The sequence below is a fragment of the Anopheles coluzzii genome, chromosome 3 (genome assembly GCF_943734685.1).
Source record: "Anopheles coluzzii chromosome 3, AcolN3, whole genome shotgun sequence".
Lineage (NCBI taxonomy): Eukaryota > Metazoa > Arthropoda > Insecta > Diptera > Culicidae > Anopheles > Anopheles coluzzii.
Window position 1 is genome coordinate 3,716,200 of NC_064671.1, and position 16,605 is coordinate 3,732,804.

Sequence of the window (16,605 nt, forward strand, 5' to 3'; positions counted from 1 at the left end):
GATTGTGCGGCGGCGGACGGCGAAATTATGCGCAGCCGAAAAGGTTGCGATCGTTACGGTGCTCTTTGCGCAGTGCGCAGAGCATATTTATTGCCTTTCGCCACAGCCTGCTGAACAAATACGGGCAGGCGAGAAAACCTTACCCGATTCATCTGCCCGAGTGTGTATTTCCCTTTCGTTAAACTGATCTCGTTCTGTCATTAGCATCGTGCGTTTAAACTGCAACTAAGTAACACAATTTCGATGCGCATTCCACAATGCCGAGCCGAGTGTGCGAGTGTGTGTTTGGCCTGTTTTGGTTTTGGCTTCCTGTGCCGGTGCCGGTCGGAGCATTGTTTGCCCTGGAGCGATGGCAGTCGTCCACGCACCCTTTTGCAGGTTGGTCTAATAAAGGTAATTATAAAGCCTGGGTGAGTGCATTGAGCAGCAGCATGGTATGGACGGACGGATGGTTTGTTAATGTGTGTTTTTAGTCATTCCGTCCGGTTTCGGTAGCCAGTGAAGAGTGCAATTTGTTGTTGCAAATCCACCCAGATGGGAGTGGGAATGAGTCTGGAAGTGTCAAATATATTAAATTAAAACGCTCTATAATACCAATTTAAACTTTTTGCTATTTCTTTAATATGATTATGCTTTGGAGTGTTTCTCGCCCCGACTTGTGCGGAAAGATACATATGAGAGTTATCTTCCAAGCCTTCGCCGGTCGGAAAACTGCAGCAAACATATCGCATTGCGTGCGAAGCAACGTGTCCGTAACGAGGCAGGAATGAGAAGATTCACAAATTGACCGACGCTCGACCGTTTGGACAGGTGATCCCCCATCCGACGGACGCGAGTAATGGAAAATGCACATGCACGACCCTCGGGATAAGTCATCCCGGGCCCCGGAACGTTCGCCGGACGTTCGCAAAAAGCAATTGCACCACAAAGTGATCCCGAGCAGCCAGCGTTCGGGGAAGTGGTGGAGCAAAGGAAAAAAACGACGACCCACTGGATGATTGAGATGAAGGTGCATGCCGTCGGACGGAGCGACGGGAACGCGCAACCGGAATCGCATGGTCGCAGGTTAGGTGTAATTGAATGTGACAGCTATTCATTTTAATTTACGATCGCCTGCGATTACCCGAACAGTTGTGGTAAGTGCCAGTGCAAGGCAACATTGTAGCACTTTCTCTCATGCGTCAGTGGATTATGGTTAGAGTTTAAGTAGCTCAGAAAGAGGCAAATGGTAGACTCGTCAAAATATTTGAGAAGACGCCTCCCTCCCGAGGCATCCTCAATTAGTCCAGTTTCTTATCAATTAGTTGCACGACTTCGAACTTACACCAGCAGACGGTATGCGGATCGTGTTAGAGACACACGGTTGCGTACTTTCTATCGGAAGGATTTGCTGGAGGCAGTGCTTAGTTAGTTAGTTCGATCCTGAGCCAACGCAGTTGCATTTGAGGGGGCAGGTTACAGGAAACATTTCAATTGCTTCGCCTTTTTTTTGCCATCGGATATCGTTATCCTACGGGATATGGGTGAGCGTGATGCAGCCTGGCAGAGCGTCGTCATCGTTCAGCCCGACCATACGGCTTAAGCCTGTAATCAGTGGTAATTAAGGTGCGTTCCCTTCCAACTCGCGGAGCAGCAGTGCTGCAGGAAACGCGCAAACGGCATCGCATTGTAACACATCGATGATATTTGTTGCCGCTCTCGCTCTCGGTGCGGTCCGCTTCCCTCCAGCCAAGTGCTCCGTGCGTATGCGAATATTGAAAACTAATTAAATTAACATTCAACATTAACTGCACCACTGGTGGTAGCTAGGAAGGCAGGTTCGCTCGTCCGCTGCATCGCTGCGCAAACACCGATCCATCAGTGCACCAATACCACAGAACCTGGGGCCCCGGTGTGCGTGTTAGGTCGCGAAATCCACACACCAAACTCGGAGGCTCCGATGGAGCCAATGTTATTATCGGTTGTGTTTTGCCGACTGCCCTGAGATCGCACCCCGGCGGATCAGAAGCAGTGGAAACAGGGCATAGGCCGATAATAATGCTTCATTGCAGTGGAGTAGAGGGGAGCCGGGAGAGGGTTCCGAAAGAACAGGAACAGGAGGGCTTGAGGCTTTCGGTGAACATTGTGTTGCTGTCATGTTGCACGGGATATGATATCCATCTTACGCGATGCAGCTTTCTTATCGCAGTGTGTTTATGGAGGGATAAACGAAGGCCGGCGGTGGAGCAAGAAGACACGCTCCAACCGCATGGATCTATCAGATGACGAATCTACCTCGCATGCTACCATGCCACACACACAATGGGCTAGCAAATGTTCATGTGTCAAATAAACACAATTATAGGCGGTATTTATTTCGGTGTTGTTCGCTGGCCACTCATCATCGTAAACATTCGTTTGACCACATTCGGAACATTACACAATTCACAAAAGACTCTATTTGTAATGCAGCAGAACGATCGCACCACCACCTGTACGGGGTGCTCAGAGAAAGTTTTTGCGCATGAAAGGGGTATTGTTTTTTTTTCAGCGGAAACCTTGAATATGCTCAACTGCTGATGATCATTTTGCGAGTCCGATCGGTTAAACGCTATAATTAGGAATCGTAAAAAGGCAAACTAGTCGCTGTATTTTATTCGATGCAGCGGTGGTACGTGGTTGGACTACGTAACTAATGTTGCTTTTAGTTCTGTTGATCATTCGCACAGAGATGTTGTGCGCCTTTTGCCTTTGGGGGAAGCGAATAGTTTGCGTTTCGTTTAGTAGTTGTATCACGCGCGGAAGATCTGAAATTAAACAACAACAACGAAAAAAACAGGGAAAATTACACTAAATTAGTACCTAGAGAATGTGGGGAGCTGCTTCCTTCAAGGCTTCTCTATTTCATGTTTATGAAGATTAACATCATAATGGATCCTCGGGGAGGATCATCATGATGGTAGAAATTAACGGACGTAGATGCCACTTACATGTTAACGAGCAGATAAGCTTAATCATCTTATCTTTCAAACATGTTCTAATTAAAATCATACACACATACAACCCACTAAATTAACCTAACGGCTTATTTATACCACCACAACCAACAGGCGCTTTCAATACATCAAATCAGCTGGGGAAGTCTCCCACGCCCCGAGTTGATTCATCGGCATTACGGTCGCTCAAGAGCGAGGGACAAATTCAATTTTCATCAGCATAAATCAAGCCAATTTACGAGCTCTCGTCTCGTCTCCGCCAGAACAATCCCTCTGATCGGAGGTGACGGACATTCCATTCGGAGTTGATGTCGCCTATCGCACCCACTCGCATCGCCCGGACTTTCGCCGTCCGTAACAAGGGACCACGACAAGAACCCACATTATCACCTGCCGCGGCAACGCGAGAGGGAGAACGAGAAAGGCCCGATAACAGAACCACGATCGCCACTCACGAACGCTAAACAAACTCATAAAAATGGCTCACACAATTTCTTGATTAGCAATCATAAATTTTCCATCAAGATTAGCACCGTGATTACTATTAGCGTTCTCGGGCGGGTTCTCGCGCGCCAGCGTTCCCATCTGCGCTGCTAGACGTCGATCAGCGGTGTGTGACATCGAGCAGGCTCAAACGCTGGCCGGATCCGACGATCGACGTTCGATGCAAATCGAATGATTTACGACGGCTCAGCTCAATTGGCTGAAAATTGAATTATTCAGCCCACCTTCACTGGCGCGCACGGGTCCCGGGTGAAGGTGAGCGTGGACGGACGGGCACGCGGTCGCGATCTTGAGCTCGTTGTGAGCGGATACAATGTTTGCCGTACTAATTACTGACAGTCACTCTGCAGCGTGCGCAGCGCCCGGAAGGTCAGCACCGTCAGCACTAAGTAATCTAATCAGGTCCTTTCGAAGTTGAAGCGCACCTCATTGCAACACCGCAAGAAACTGCCTTCGTAACGATCGGCAAAAGGGAACATATTTTGTGTATGCTATGATTAAATTAATTAATTTGTGCTCGACGTCATCAGCTGATCGTGGACGGACAAGCGATACGAGTACTTGGTTGATTGGCAAACCAGACCAGATGAGAGGATGATGACGACGACAGAGGACGCTCGCGATTGACGTTTTTTCCCATTTTTGGTGTGTCTGTGCGGCGTGTGTCTAGCACGTAGCAGCAGCGGAATTGGAAAATTCAATCAGGCTTTTACAGCCCAGTGTGACCATCATTAGCGTGATTTTAATCATCGCCGTCATTGTCCGATGTACGACGCGATGACTTGTCGCATTACTGTGCGTCGTTGGGATGTGTTTTTCTTTTGCTTCGCTCATCGATCGTCCGACGACTCGTGCAAAGGGATAACAATAATGTCATCTGCAATGAAGTGTTTCTTCCGTTTCCGCGTGCAGAAGACAAGATGCGTGTAAGTGGTGTGCGGTAGTGACAGATTGACAGACGAAACTACGTCGCAGAATGTCACACCATGGTTGATCACAATTACTTTCAATCAAACTGCTGCGTTCTGGAGAGTTTGCACAGCCTGGAACTGTCCAAAAGGGTCATAGAAATCGGTTACCATAAAAAGCGAGCTATTCGTTTGTCCATAAAGGAAGCTTTCTTCCTTTGTACAGCAACTTGTTAATGGTGCTAATTAAGCTCTATTACAGTTCGTGAAGTTACAGCGAACATTGATTAATCTCTCGCATTTGATTGGTTGCAAATTTGATATCAGCTTCAATAAAACGTCATTATTCCAATTGAATTACGACAGTCTGTATTGTACGGTTTAAATGTAATCTAGCGACCGATGCACACACCCAATTGTCGTCTGTTGCAAATAAAAAAAACCCCAACGGTGGAATTCCAATTTCACGTTATGAGCGGAATTTATGACATTAACCATCATCAACCCTACGTTCCGGACCGGTCGGAAGGCACATTTAACAAGTTCATTTCATCTGGGTGTCTGGCTCCGGCGACCGGATGACCATTGCATTGTGCCGTGCAGGTCGGCCGTGCATTTGTGCCACGGCGACGCGGTTCCATCACCGTCATCGCCGCTCGATTAATCCCCGTCTCGGCTCCGCCCGCCTGCTGCTGGAATGATTCACCTTTTGGAATCAACAACAATCTCGTGGAGGGAAAAATTAAATCACAATTAATTAAATTACATGACACAAGGCTTTTTTTGCGCCAACACTCTCTCACGTCAACAGACACACTCACACACACACAAACACATACCGTGCCGCTACGGCCAATCCGTTAGAGTGTGTGCAATAGCGGCTAATAGCGACCGGATGGTGGATTGTGTGGTGAGAATCTCACTTATGGTTGCAAAAATGCAACTCATTGTGCAACGGCTCGTTGCACCTTGTATGGTGGATTGTGCGAGTGGTTGGCGCGATGGTTGGCCGGCCGAGAAGGCTACAAATAATTGTTAATTTGAATTTAGATTTATTGAGATGGAAATTCATGTGCATGTTTTTTTGTTGCTGTTGCTGGTGTTGTTGTTACACTCGAGCAGGTGAATAGATCGGTAAAATGTAGTCGTTAGTCGTTTGATCCGTGGCAATCGCCGCGTGACGATGATTAAGGAAATGAGAATCCTAGCCAGTAGCTGCCAACGACGGAGGTAGGCGTACGTTACAACGAAGGACATCGGTTCATTAAAAAGAGAGGCGCAAAATAACCTAACTTCACACTTGCACATGCACACGAACAACAGCAAAAATCGACGACGGAAGACGATAATGAATGGTGCTGCTGCTGTTGAGCCGGTGAGCGTGACTCGTCGATTGAAGTGGGTCACAATGGGAAGTGCATTGTCACCCGCGGTCTGGCCTCATTCGTCTCAAGAGGTGTCAGGAGTGCATTCATTCACATTCGCGGCAGGGTAATGTGTAATGGTAGTTGGGTAATTTTGCTTGCGGAAGCCGTTTTGCCGATTTAACGCGAGACGAAACCTCTGCCTCGGGGTGTGAGCTAGAAGCTGGCACGAATAAAAACCTTCTCCAATACGATGACCTGCATGCGATGGAGTTGTAAAAGGTTTGTTGCGGGCCAAATGCTTTCGTTGATTGGACTTTTCTGCAAGTGTGTGCAGCTATTTGTTACGTTAGTGCCACGTCCTTAGAGTGTTATAAATATGGGTAAATAAACACAGCCCAGGCAAAGCAGTATAGATCGATCAAATCGCTCCCTTTCGCTCTCTCGCGACAGCCAGACAATCCGGTTTCAGTTGCAAGTGCAGTTTCGAAAACGCGCTCCACTGCGCTGCGTTACGGATTTGGGGTGCAGCAACTATTTCGCAAAACGGACAAGATTGGCCCCACGGGACACGGGACGCCGTAAACGTATCGTACTGGCAGCGGAATCGTACGCATCGGAATCTCGCTCCCCGATGCAGGAAAATCACATTGTCAGCCGCGACTCGCGTCTCGGTGTATGGCGATACCCGCCTCAACTTAAGATGCGCATGCCATGTGCAACCAATACACGCAGCAGGACGATAGCAAAACAGCAAAAAAGAGTCCAACGAAATCCTTCACGTGCTCCGCTGCTTACGCTGCATTCGCTCGAAATAGCCGGCAACCTGCGCAGCTCGTCCGATCGATCGATCGAGAGGATGCTGATGGACTACTGTCAGGTAGCGTACATTCCACATGCCGTGTATCGCACGGTTTGGTAGATTTACCGAGCAAATAACTGCGCAGATAGAGCGTGCCAGCACATGCCAGCACACCGTTGGGACGGACATCCTTGCACCAAAGTGGTTGGTGTTGTACTTGACTTAGGCATGGGACGTTGAGGCATGCTAGTAATGAAATAATGATACGATACGACTTGTTTCTGTAAAATACAGAAACTCATTTTTTATGCTACTCTATTAACTACGCTGAAGTGACAGTAAGGAAGTCGCACCAGGAATCTCGCAGCAAATGTCAATCGTCATAATCACTAAATAATCGGCCTGGAATTAGTTGGCTTGAAGTGGAATAGTTTGAACAACATTGAAATGAAAATACTCAGCGTGTGCGTATGCAGCGTCGTGTGCCCGTGTAAAAGCGGGTTCGTCACTTACCGTCTAATTGAGCTTCATCGTTTGATTGTTTCTTCTCGTTCGACGAGCTGCCTGGGGGCAAAACTTTATCGATTGCGTTTTTGCTCGCTTGCTTGTGGCTAATTTTATTTCTCTCTTCTGTATCGCTTGTTCACACTTTACGCTGTCTGAGGGCTGAGGTGCCCGTGATCGATCTGGAAGCGATCAACTCTGGAAGCAGTGCAGTTAGTAAATGAATAAAATATTAAACTCTATTGGTTCCCGTGCCCTCGGAGGGCGTACTGCAGCAATTTACGGGCGTAACATGATTCGATTTGTGCTTTTGAAGGCTTATTTCCTCGCTAGCAACTTCATCATGCCATATTGATCTTAACAAGAAAATCGAGAAAAGTGAGTGAAATAATTACATTAACTCAAGTTGCATTCCACCGATCGAGGCTGCTTACAGTGAGTTATTTTGCACCCGGTACGTAGAACAATTCGCGCATGTTGTCTCATAAATGAATCATACGATGAGATTCTATAACACATAAGAAGCCATGCTTTGCTTGCCAAGGACACTGGAACTGGACCCATTGCAAGATTATCGGCAAGTAATATGAAATGTCCGGCATTACTAATTTCATTACCTCCTACCGTGCGCTTAAGGTAGCTGCGGCACAAAGAAAGCCCATAAAGGCAGAAGGAAATGTGGCTACTGAGACGAGAAAAAGGGGGAAGAACTTAAAATCCCATACTATTCGGTATTCTGCTCATTTTTTAAACGCTAACTTATCGTGATGAAGCAGACATAACAATCCTCGCCCAAGAAGGAGAAGCTTTCCTGCGTTCATTCGTCCTGTGCGATGCGTTGCGCAGAAGTGCGCGCAGCAATAATGATACTTCAATTTTTAATTATCGATAACAGCACAACGGTTCCGTTCAAACAGCAAGACGAGCAGCAGCAGAAACACACGCACAAAAAAGACCTCCAAAAGGCCACGAACGGGCCAGGCCTGTTACTTGCTGAGAAATCTGCGCCACGTCTTGTTTCGCATTTCGAACAAGTATGGGGCAGGCAAAAAAGCAGCCCGAGCCCGATTTTATCGGTTCTAGTTAAATGTTATTAAACTTTTTCCACACCCCTTTAAATTTGTTTGGGCTCGTTCGGTGGCTCACGCGGATGGGGTGGGTTTCGCTGTGGAATTGCGATTGCGTTGCCGTAGATCCTGTGAAAATGAATGAAAAACGATCGTACGAAGCAGTGATGATCGGCGTGCAAGCGCATCCGCAAGTGGACCAGCATACTGCGCAGCTTGGGAACGAGATAGAGAGAGGGCCGAGGACGTGCAGGACAAACGGTGATCTTGTTAATTTATTTTAATTAAAAATTCATAAACAAGATGTAGTTCCTCACTTCGGCTGTTCCCTTTGCGTCTTTGGTGCGTACGCGGGAGTGTTCGGGATCGCACGCGCTCACATCTTTGCCGACGAAGCGAACCCGCGGGCGCGCCCTGAGCTGCGGTGAGATTGGTGAGAGAGCTGCAACTGCACTGATCGATTTCTTCGATAACTTAACTTTAATTTCGTGAAAAAAACTGTTGTTTTTTCCTTCGGGCTTTAAGTTTCATGAAGTTTCCGCTTAAGAGGCATTACGATGTTAATGGAAAAGGTGCGTCCGTTAAAATTATCACTCGCTGTATGAGCGATGGTTTGTTGACCGCACCGAACCGCTACCTTGTCAATTTGAAACCTTTTTGTATGATAACTCGAAAAAAGCTTATATAATGAAATAGCCTCAACACTGAAGTACAAAACATGTTAGCTCACTTTCATTCGCTAGCAAATTCCATTGCCTTTAAAGGGTCAATTTTATGACCTCTTCGCTGACCGGACATGCATTCATACATGGCACTTATCTTATCCAATCCGTTCGACCGATTCAATAAACCCCATTTGCGGACCTGCAACCGGAGCCAGTAGAAAACAAATACAAGATAGCGGATCGATAAAAAAATCTGGTCAAGGTTGCCGTTGAAGCTGTAAGATGGATTGGCACGGCTTTCAGTTTATGTATGTACAGCTAATGAACGCAACACTTCGGTTTAGGCTGGAAGGCAGCAGGAGCGGAGTGCGGAAGGCATGCTGTTCCTGTCTAGTGGAGTGATTTAATTAAGAAATAAAATCGAACGGATCGAGAGCATGTCGGCTGGACATTGTTGACGGGCTGAAGTAGTCAGTGCATCAATTAATCCTTCATACAGTTGTAGAATGTGTGTTGTTTGATCAGTGTGTATATTTCGAAATATTTTCATCAAATTGTACACACACACTCTCTCTCTCTCTATCTCTGTCTCCACTCTTGGCAAATTAAAGTAAATTCGATTAACACAACAACAGCCCTGGAGAGCAATTTGTTGTAGCCCGTATCAAACGCCCGATACAAGAACCTATAACGTTACTTACAACCACAGATGTGGAGAGTCCCCACAGAGATGAGAATCGATAGCCGGTGTACGAAAATTCAATATCCATTTTAATGACGTTCGTTACGGAAAATTATGATTATTAGTATTTAATTTTCATTATTAAATAAAATCGATTTCAAGCGGCTTCTTGGGTTGATGGTGGAAAAACAAAGAAGAGAAACCATTTTCCCCCACGTCTCGGAGCCTATCTCGTTTCATCGCACGATACGAGCCCGATAAGAGATTTCCAACCGATGCACGAGAAGGAAGCAAACATAATCGCAATATTAATAAATATAATCATTATTATCAACGCAATTATGATAATCATTTGGTTTCACACTTGTTCGCATGCATACGTTTCGTAGCAAAGAGGGGGAAGTTTAGGGAAAAACATGCATTTTGGCGCTTGCACCATTTTCCTACCGAGAGCTTGTTGAGTGACGGGCGGGAAGTTTTGAGGCAAGGAAGTCTCTCCGCACTTAAGTGAAATCATGTTCTATGATGCGTACCGCGCTGGACCTTGTGACCTTGAAGGGAATTGATCCCTTGCCTGGCGAGTGGCAATTAACGTGCATCGCCAAAGCATTTGGTCATCGAACGATCGGTCCAGAAAGTTTAACCATCCTTTTATAGCAAAACCGAAGTTCGAACCCGATCGAAGCTGTGCTGTACGATCTCAAACATCCCAAGGGGGAAAAAGGTGCTTGTGGTAGAAAAACAACACCAGAAGGGTTGAGGCAGTTGGCAGATGGCAGAGGGGGTTTCCATAGAAGAAAAACAGCGGCTCTTCCTTCTACCCGGCAGCGAAGAAAAACTAGCCCACTCTACAGTTGGTAGCATCAATTACTGCTACACTCCATAAATAATTAAGTCTGTAAATGAACTGTAGGGCTCGAGATTCGTTCTGCCGATGGGGCGTAAGAACGATCTTCACGGTAATTTCAATTGCGCTGCATCCTTTCTCGTACACTGCACTCTGCGCACTGACAAGTACGGGCGGGCGCTTCTAGGGAACTGTTGTTACGCGAAGTTGGTAGTTTTTGTGGCTGTACGTCTGCTCGCTACTTCTGTCCGCTGTCCGCAAGCCATTTTTCCTCATTTAACACAACGCGATCGGGCTTGCGGGGAGCATGTTTTGCACCGTTTCTTTATCTTTCTCTTCTCGTAACGACCTACACACACACACACACACACATACGGGCAGGAACATTTCCCTTGCAGTGCATCGGCGGTGGTTTTCCGTGGGCATTACGCGGACCCGATCGATCAGCGCTCGATTGTGACTATCCAATAAAGGATGATTGGTAAATAGAGTTGTAACCCGGACAAAAAAGTGTTTCCTCCAGCGGACGACGTAATGGTTGGCTGATACGGTTTTTTTGTTGTATCTTTCTGCCCCGCATCGTTGCTGTTTTCGCAGTTTGAAGATGAGCCTGTTTGGTATCGATTTCCCACTACTACCTGCCCGTGATGCGTCTGACTGTTTAAAGATTCATCTCGTGTTGCATGCCAATTGTAATGCCCTTGCGCGAATTCCTTCTCCGTACCTTTGCCAGTGCGTTTCATTGACGTTTTGTTTTTTTTTTGCTGTCCCCGTCAACGTCTCCGTCGTGGACACCTTACCCAAGTGCTGGAGTATGGCTTGGGTGAACGATGGAATGCATTTGCCAGGGAGTGCAGGGCAGGGTGGCAGATCAAAACCGCATCCGCAAGCGTAAGTGCTCACCGCAGTGAGCAAACAGCTTATGGTCATAAAGAAAATTAACTTGTTGTGCGCCGGCTCGATCGGCACTAGCACCTTCGATCGATGGAGTTGACAACTCGAGTGGGCGAACGAGAAAACTCCACGGTAGACGAGTTAACAATTTTCGTTGCAAATTGTAGCGTTTTTTAACGTACTTGCAGCGTGGATTTATACTGCATGGGGGTTTTAATTCCAATTAAATCCGAAGGTATGAAAAAAAGGACTCCAACATGTTAATAGTCGACCTCGATTCAATAACATGAACCTTTTTCCTCCCAATAATAACGTACATCGAAGTGCTCTGAGGTGTGATAAATGATCTGCTGCTTCCGAAAGTGAGAAAGAAAAACATAATACAAAGAAAAATCGCTTATAGGTAGCGCTTAAACTCATATCAGCATGAAACGACTTCAATCAGTCGCGATGAGCCCGGGCGGGTTTCCGGGTGTGCACAGGACCCGGCAATTTTATCCATTTATTACGCGTAAGAGCCTACCCTCGCTCACCCCGGGTCGGCCCTCGAACGGTCTGTAATCTTTCCCGCGCCGTACAACACAGAAAAAAAACGCATATCGTTTATCTTGTAAATGAAGTTTTCGATCATTTGATTAAATTTAGCAAAATTAATGCTCATTATCCTGAGCTTCCCTTTTTTTCATGCCAACCGGCATCCGGTGTACCCGTGCTGGAGCTTTTGGGATTTGGTTTTTTCATAAGATAAAAAAAATGGTAAAACAACTCTTTCATTACATTTTGCTGTGTTTCTCTACTCTTTACAGGATCGCAATCGGCCAGCACCATCCCATTTGCTGCAATTGAACGCGTGTGCGTGCGTGTGTGTGTGTGTGTAGAAAAACAGGCCTCGCTCGCGCAACGGTGCGAGCGCGTAATACCGGTTCAAAATTTACAACATCGCACGGCTTGCGAACCTAGATCAGCCCAGTCGACCAATGGGCATATCGGACGAGGGCAGCCGGCTGGAGGATATCGGACCCCATGAGGCACGGCCACCGCAGGGCAGCCCACTGGAGCGCAGCGCTAGCACCGGCCAACTGATGGGGAGCAGCGGGGGCGACCCGAACAGCCCACTGTCCGATCCGCACAGCGACGACGGCGGGGACGATTTTGCGCCGAAGCGGAAGCAGCGCCGGTACCGGACGACCTTCACGAGCTTTCAGCTGGAGGAGCTGGAGAAAGCGTTCTCGCGCACGCACTATCCCGATGTGTTTACGAGGTGAGTGGTTTTGCATGTTTGGGATTTCATGTTGGGAGTTCTCAATCTCACAGTGAGTTTTTGAAAAAAAGCGTTTGGCCTGCTCGCTAGGCTTGGTGCGTTTTCCCGTCGGCATTACGTTTAGATTCTGCTCATAATTATTGCTTCACCTCTCGGTAACTTTGCAATCACTGCAATCACTTCGCGCGTTTCGGTGAGTGACAACGTAATGGGACCCAATTATTGCTCTTTGTACAAAACAAATAGCAATCTGGCGAGGAGGATGGAAACGACCACGACACCACCAGCGTCACCGTGTTTGACCACGACAATTATTTAATCAACATTTCATTACCCTTCAGCATTACCGCCAAACACTTTGGTCACAGTGCTCACAATTGCACCGGTACGTGCGTGTGTGTGTGTGTGTGTCAAATGTGCATCAAGTCACCCCAGTTTGGCATCGCTCGGTACCGTTTCGTGTTCGGGCGGCATTGCATAGTAGTAATTCACTAACAATAATAACAGGTGCCACACCGTACCATTTCCTTGCACCCGTTCCCACCCATACACACACACACACACACACACACTCTCAAACGAACCGACCGGAGAGTGTGTGCTTTAAAAGTTTTGCATGGCATTATAATTTCATGCTCGGGTGCGAAATGCACCAAATTATGCACCACCGCACAGCCTGCTCCCTTCTGGACTAGAAGCTCCCTTGCTTCCCTGCTTGTTTGCTGCACCATGCTGCCAACATGCTGTTTCTGATACCGCATTGTCACCGTGTATGTGCCCCCCTCCCATCTGCCCCCCGGAAAGCAAACTGCTAAGCCGACGATGAAAACTGTATCATTTGGCGATGGGTTGGCGTGATCGCAAGTATAAAGCTCGTCTGAACGAATGGAATGTTTTGTTGTTCTTTTTTTTACTATTCAAAAACACAAACCACCACATGCACCAGTAGAAGGACGCAAACACACACACGCAAGATTAAAATGTACATACATTTTAATTAATATGAATTATAAAATCATATCTCTTCCATTGGCAGAAGAACGGGGCAATTATTAGTGGTGCGTGTGTAGAGTTTTAAAATATTCACTGATAACATGTTTTGCGCTGCATGGCAAACCATCGCGGCCGACCGGGGCACAATGTGCGCCAGTTACCGCGCAGCTAATTGAGCAGCCTCATAAGCACGGTTGACATTTTGACATTAATTATCGTTGTAGCTACAGACAAACGTTGATCTGTTCGCCGTGTCATCACAAGTAGTGCATTATCGAAAAAGGGGCTGTCGAGCTTTTGTGCCGTTCGCTTGTCAATTTATTGGAGCCGAAAAGTAGGAATTGCTGCACCAGAAAAGGAGTTTAAATTTAATTTAAGTTAAACATACAATCCGTTGGGCAGTATGTGCTCGTCTGTGTGTTGGCTGGCTTTGGGTTATGTTTGCGGCATGGCGCAGACTCATTAACAGACCGCGTGGCAGTTGTACTCATAATTAATCATAACGCTTGACGAGAGACTGACTGACGGATCGGGGGAGCTGGCTTGGCTCCTAGCCGTTCTCCAACGACCGAAAAGGTCGCATACAACATAATAAATAAACATGGACTTATCGATAATCATCTCTTCAACCGCCCAACCACAGAGCAATGGTCCACTGTACTGGGTCCACAATGTCATCAGGAAACGCCCCGGAATCCTTTTAAAACGTTATTAGTCGCTCCATTCGGGTTCGTGCCCGGTTCGTTTGTCGGACGGACTGGCGTGTGTGTGAGTGGTGGCTACAAATGGCTACAACACGACACGACAAATAATAAACTGCCGCTATGCCCAGCCGCTGCGGCTAAAGGATGCGACGAGCACGGCCAGCATTTGCATAAAACATAATACAATTTGCATATTGATTAAAATTTAATTACTCACATCGCTTATCGATCATCGCTGCACTTTTGCCGTGCCGCGCAGCTCCTTGGGGTGTTGCGGTGGAATGCAGGTTATTAGCATGTGGTTTTGTTGCACCGTGGAACCGTTCTTTCTAGGTTAAACATCCGAAAAATTCGCTTTTTTTTTCTTAACGCTATTTCTAAAATGGGCTCCAATCGCTCGTGGGGTTACGAATGCAGCAAAAGCAAACATAACTCCCATCGCTAATATAATTTCCCATTTTGTTTCGTTCTTAATTTCTTTCCAGGGAAGAGCTAGCGATGAAAATAGGGCTCACCGAGGCTCGGATACAGGTGAGTCATAATGATGTCTACCATTGCGTTTGACTGCGCACGTTCTAGGAAGTGTGGCTAGGCGCAACCGGAAAAACAGTCCAAAACGCAAGCAAGCGTCCAGAGGAAGACAAAAAAGTAACTTGAGAACATCTCCGGCTCCCCTCATTTATTTTTTCTGTTTCAATACCCTTTTTTTCTATCTGAATCCATACGAGTGAGAAATGTTGTGGCGTGAGTGAGTGTTTCTTTATTTAGTTTCTGTTGATGCAAAACAACTAAAGGCAACACTGAATTTGAGAAAGGTTGTGTGAGCCTTTTTTTCTCCTCTCGCACCACCACTCGGCACCTTTTTTGTTGCTGCCAATCAAAGCATGGCTGCAGCGACAACACATCGTCGGCTGCTGGGTTCACGCGCACGGAAGCGCAATCACGCAACATCATTAGCCGACAACTTTCCTACCAATTGGTTTGTTAAGAGGGGAGGCAAATTAAATTAGTTTGCGTTTCGGGAGCCTTTTGGGCTGATTGTTGGGAAAGCAGAGGGAAAAAAGATACATATGGGTAGTAAAATAGAGTTGCAATAGACATAGTTTGAGTAGGTAGTTGCATCTCCTGGAGTGGATTAAGGAAAACAAAACATAAATTTACTTGAAACAATGTTCTTTAAAGCTCTTATTTATTGCTCATAACACTCATAAACTCTTTTGTATAATTTATGAAAAATTACTGTAAGCTGAAACGCCCAACCATCCGCTCCCACTGGCGACAAGGATACGCGGTTCGATTGCTTTCGGTTCTGCTTTGTCCGTTTCGCGCTAAAACCGCCATCGATTCCGTTTGCTCTCCCTCACGGACACGGCACGGCAACGGCACGGCGACAAGGGAAAACTCCAATCGCTGGTTAGTTAAACAAACAGATTATCGTCGATCGACGCATTCGCCGTCCCACCATTCAACCGCAACCACATGCTTCGCGCGCATAAACACGTTCATTAGCATATTTATTATGCTGCTGGTTGGTGCACACGTATGCATGTTTGCGTTCGATGACGGGACACACACACACACATACAGGTAGAGAGTGTGTGTGAGAGAGAGGGCTGGATACACAAGCCCCCGCTACAGAGAAAAGCCACAGGGAGTGGGTGCAGCGTACATGGCACACTGGCCGGGGCTAGTGCGTTTCCCCTTCCCGACTGTGGCCGATGGGTGGAGTGAACCACACACACACACACAGGGCCGGGAAGCCGTGTAGCATAGGTACATAAATCGACGCAATTTCATACGGCACACCCGGACCAATTGGATTGGAGCCTCGCCGGTCTCGGGCCCCCGAGGAGGTCTCGCCGTTGTGTGCTGGTGTTGGCTTAATTCTGTTTTCCTTCTGCAGTCTGCCTGGGGACGGAGGATCGCGGGTTGAAACGGGAATGGGAGGCCGGCTGGCGAAGCCGTTTATCTTTAAAGCATCGCATCCGTCGCTCGGTGGGCTGGATTGAGCGAATGGAGCAATGGAATCACGACGCACCACGGCACGGCATGTTGAATCACGCATCAAACATGGATACGCAACGGTCCGTGCTAGTGTCTGGTGGCTGGTAGTGTTCGTGAGCGGCCTTAATTTGTCGCTGCTGTGTGTTGGCAAACATCGTTGTTGTGTTGGCTCGGCCCCACCGTCCAGTAGTGTATATAAAGCGGGAAATGAATCTCGAGCAAATCGTGTACTGCGGCACGTACGGGGACCGCAGGCTGGAAACGGGGGTGGATGAATGGAAAAAGTGTCCATAATTGTTGCTCCATTGCTGGTCTGGTTGGTGGTAACAGAGCAACCGGACCCGGCAGCTGCTCCTGGGAGTGGTCTCCGCTGCTGCTAGAGGTGGTCGAGCGATAAATTTAGATTGATTTAATTACGGACTAAATTGAAG

At 47.2% G+C, this 16,605-nt stretch overlaps 1 protein-coding gene across 2 annotated transcripts in view; it reads left to right on the forward strand.

The window, feature by feature from the left end:
• LOC120956008 (homeobox protein aristaless) overlaps window positions 1-16,605 on the forward strand; it is a 63,970-nt gene that overhangs the window by 33,520 nt on the left and 13,845 nt on the right. For both annotated transcript variants that reach the window (XM_040377343.2, XM_040377342.2), the window contains exons 2-3: window positions 12,019-12,473; window positions 14,656-14,701. In XM_040377343.2, the coding sequence (XP_040233277.1) occupies window positions 12,190-12,473; window positions 14,656-14,701 (330 nt within the window). In that variant the 5' untranslated portion in view covers window positions 12,019-12,189. The remainder of the gene's footprint in view (window positions 1-12,018; window positions 12,474-14,655; window positions 14,702-16,605) is intronic.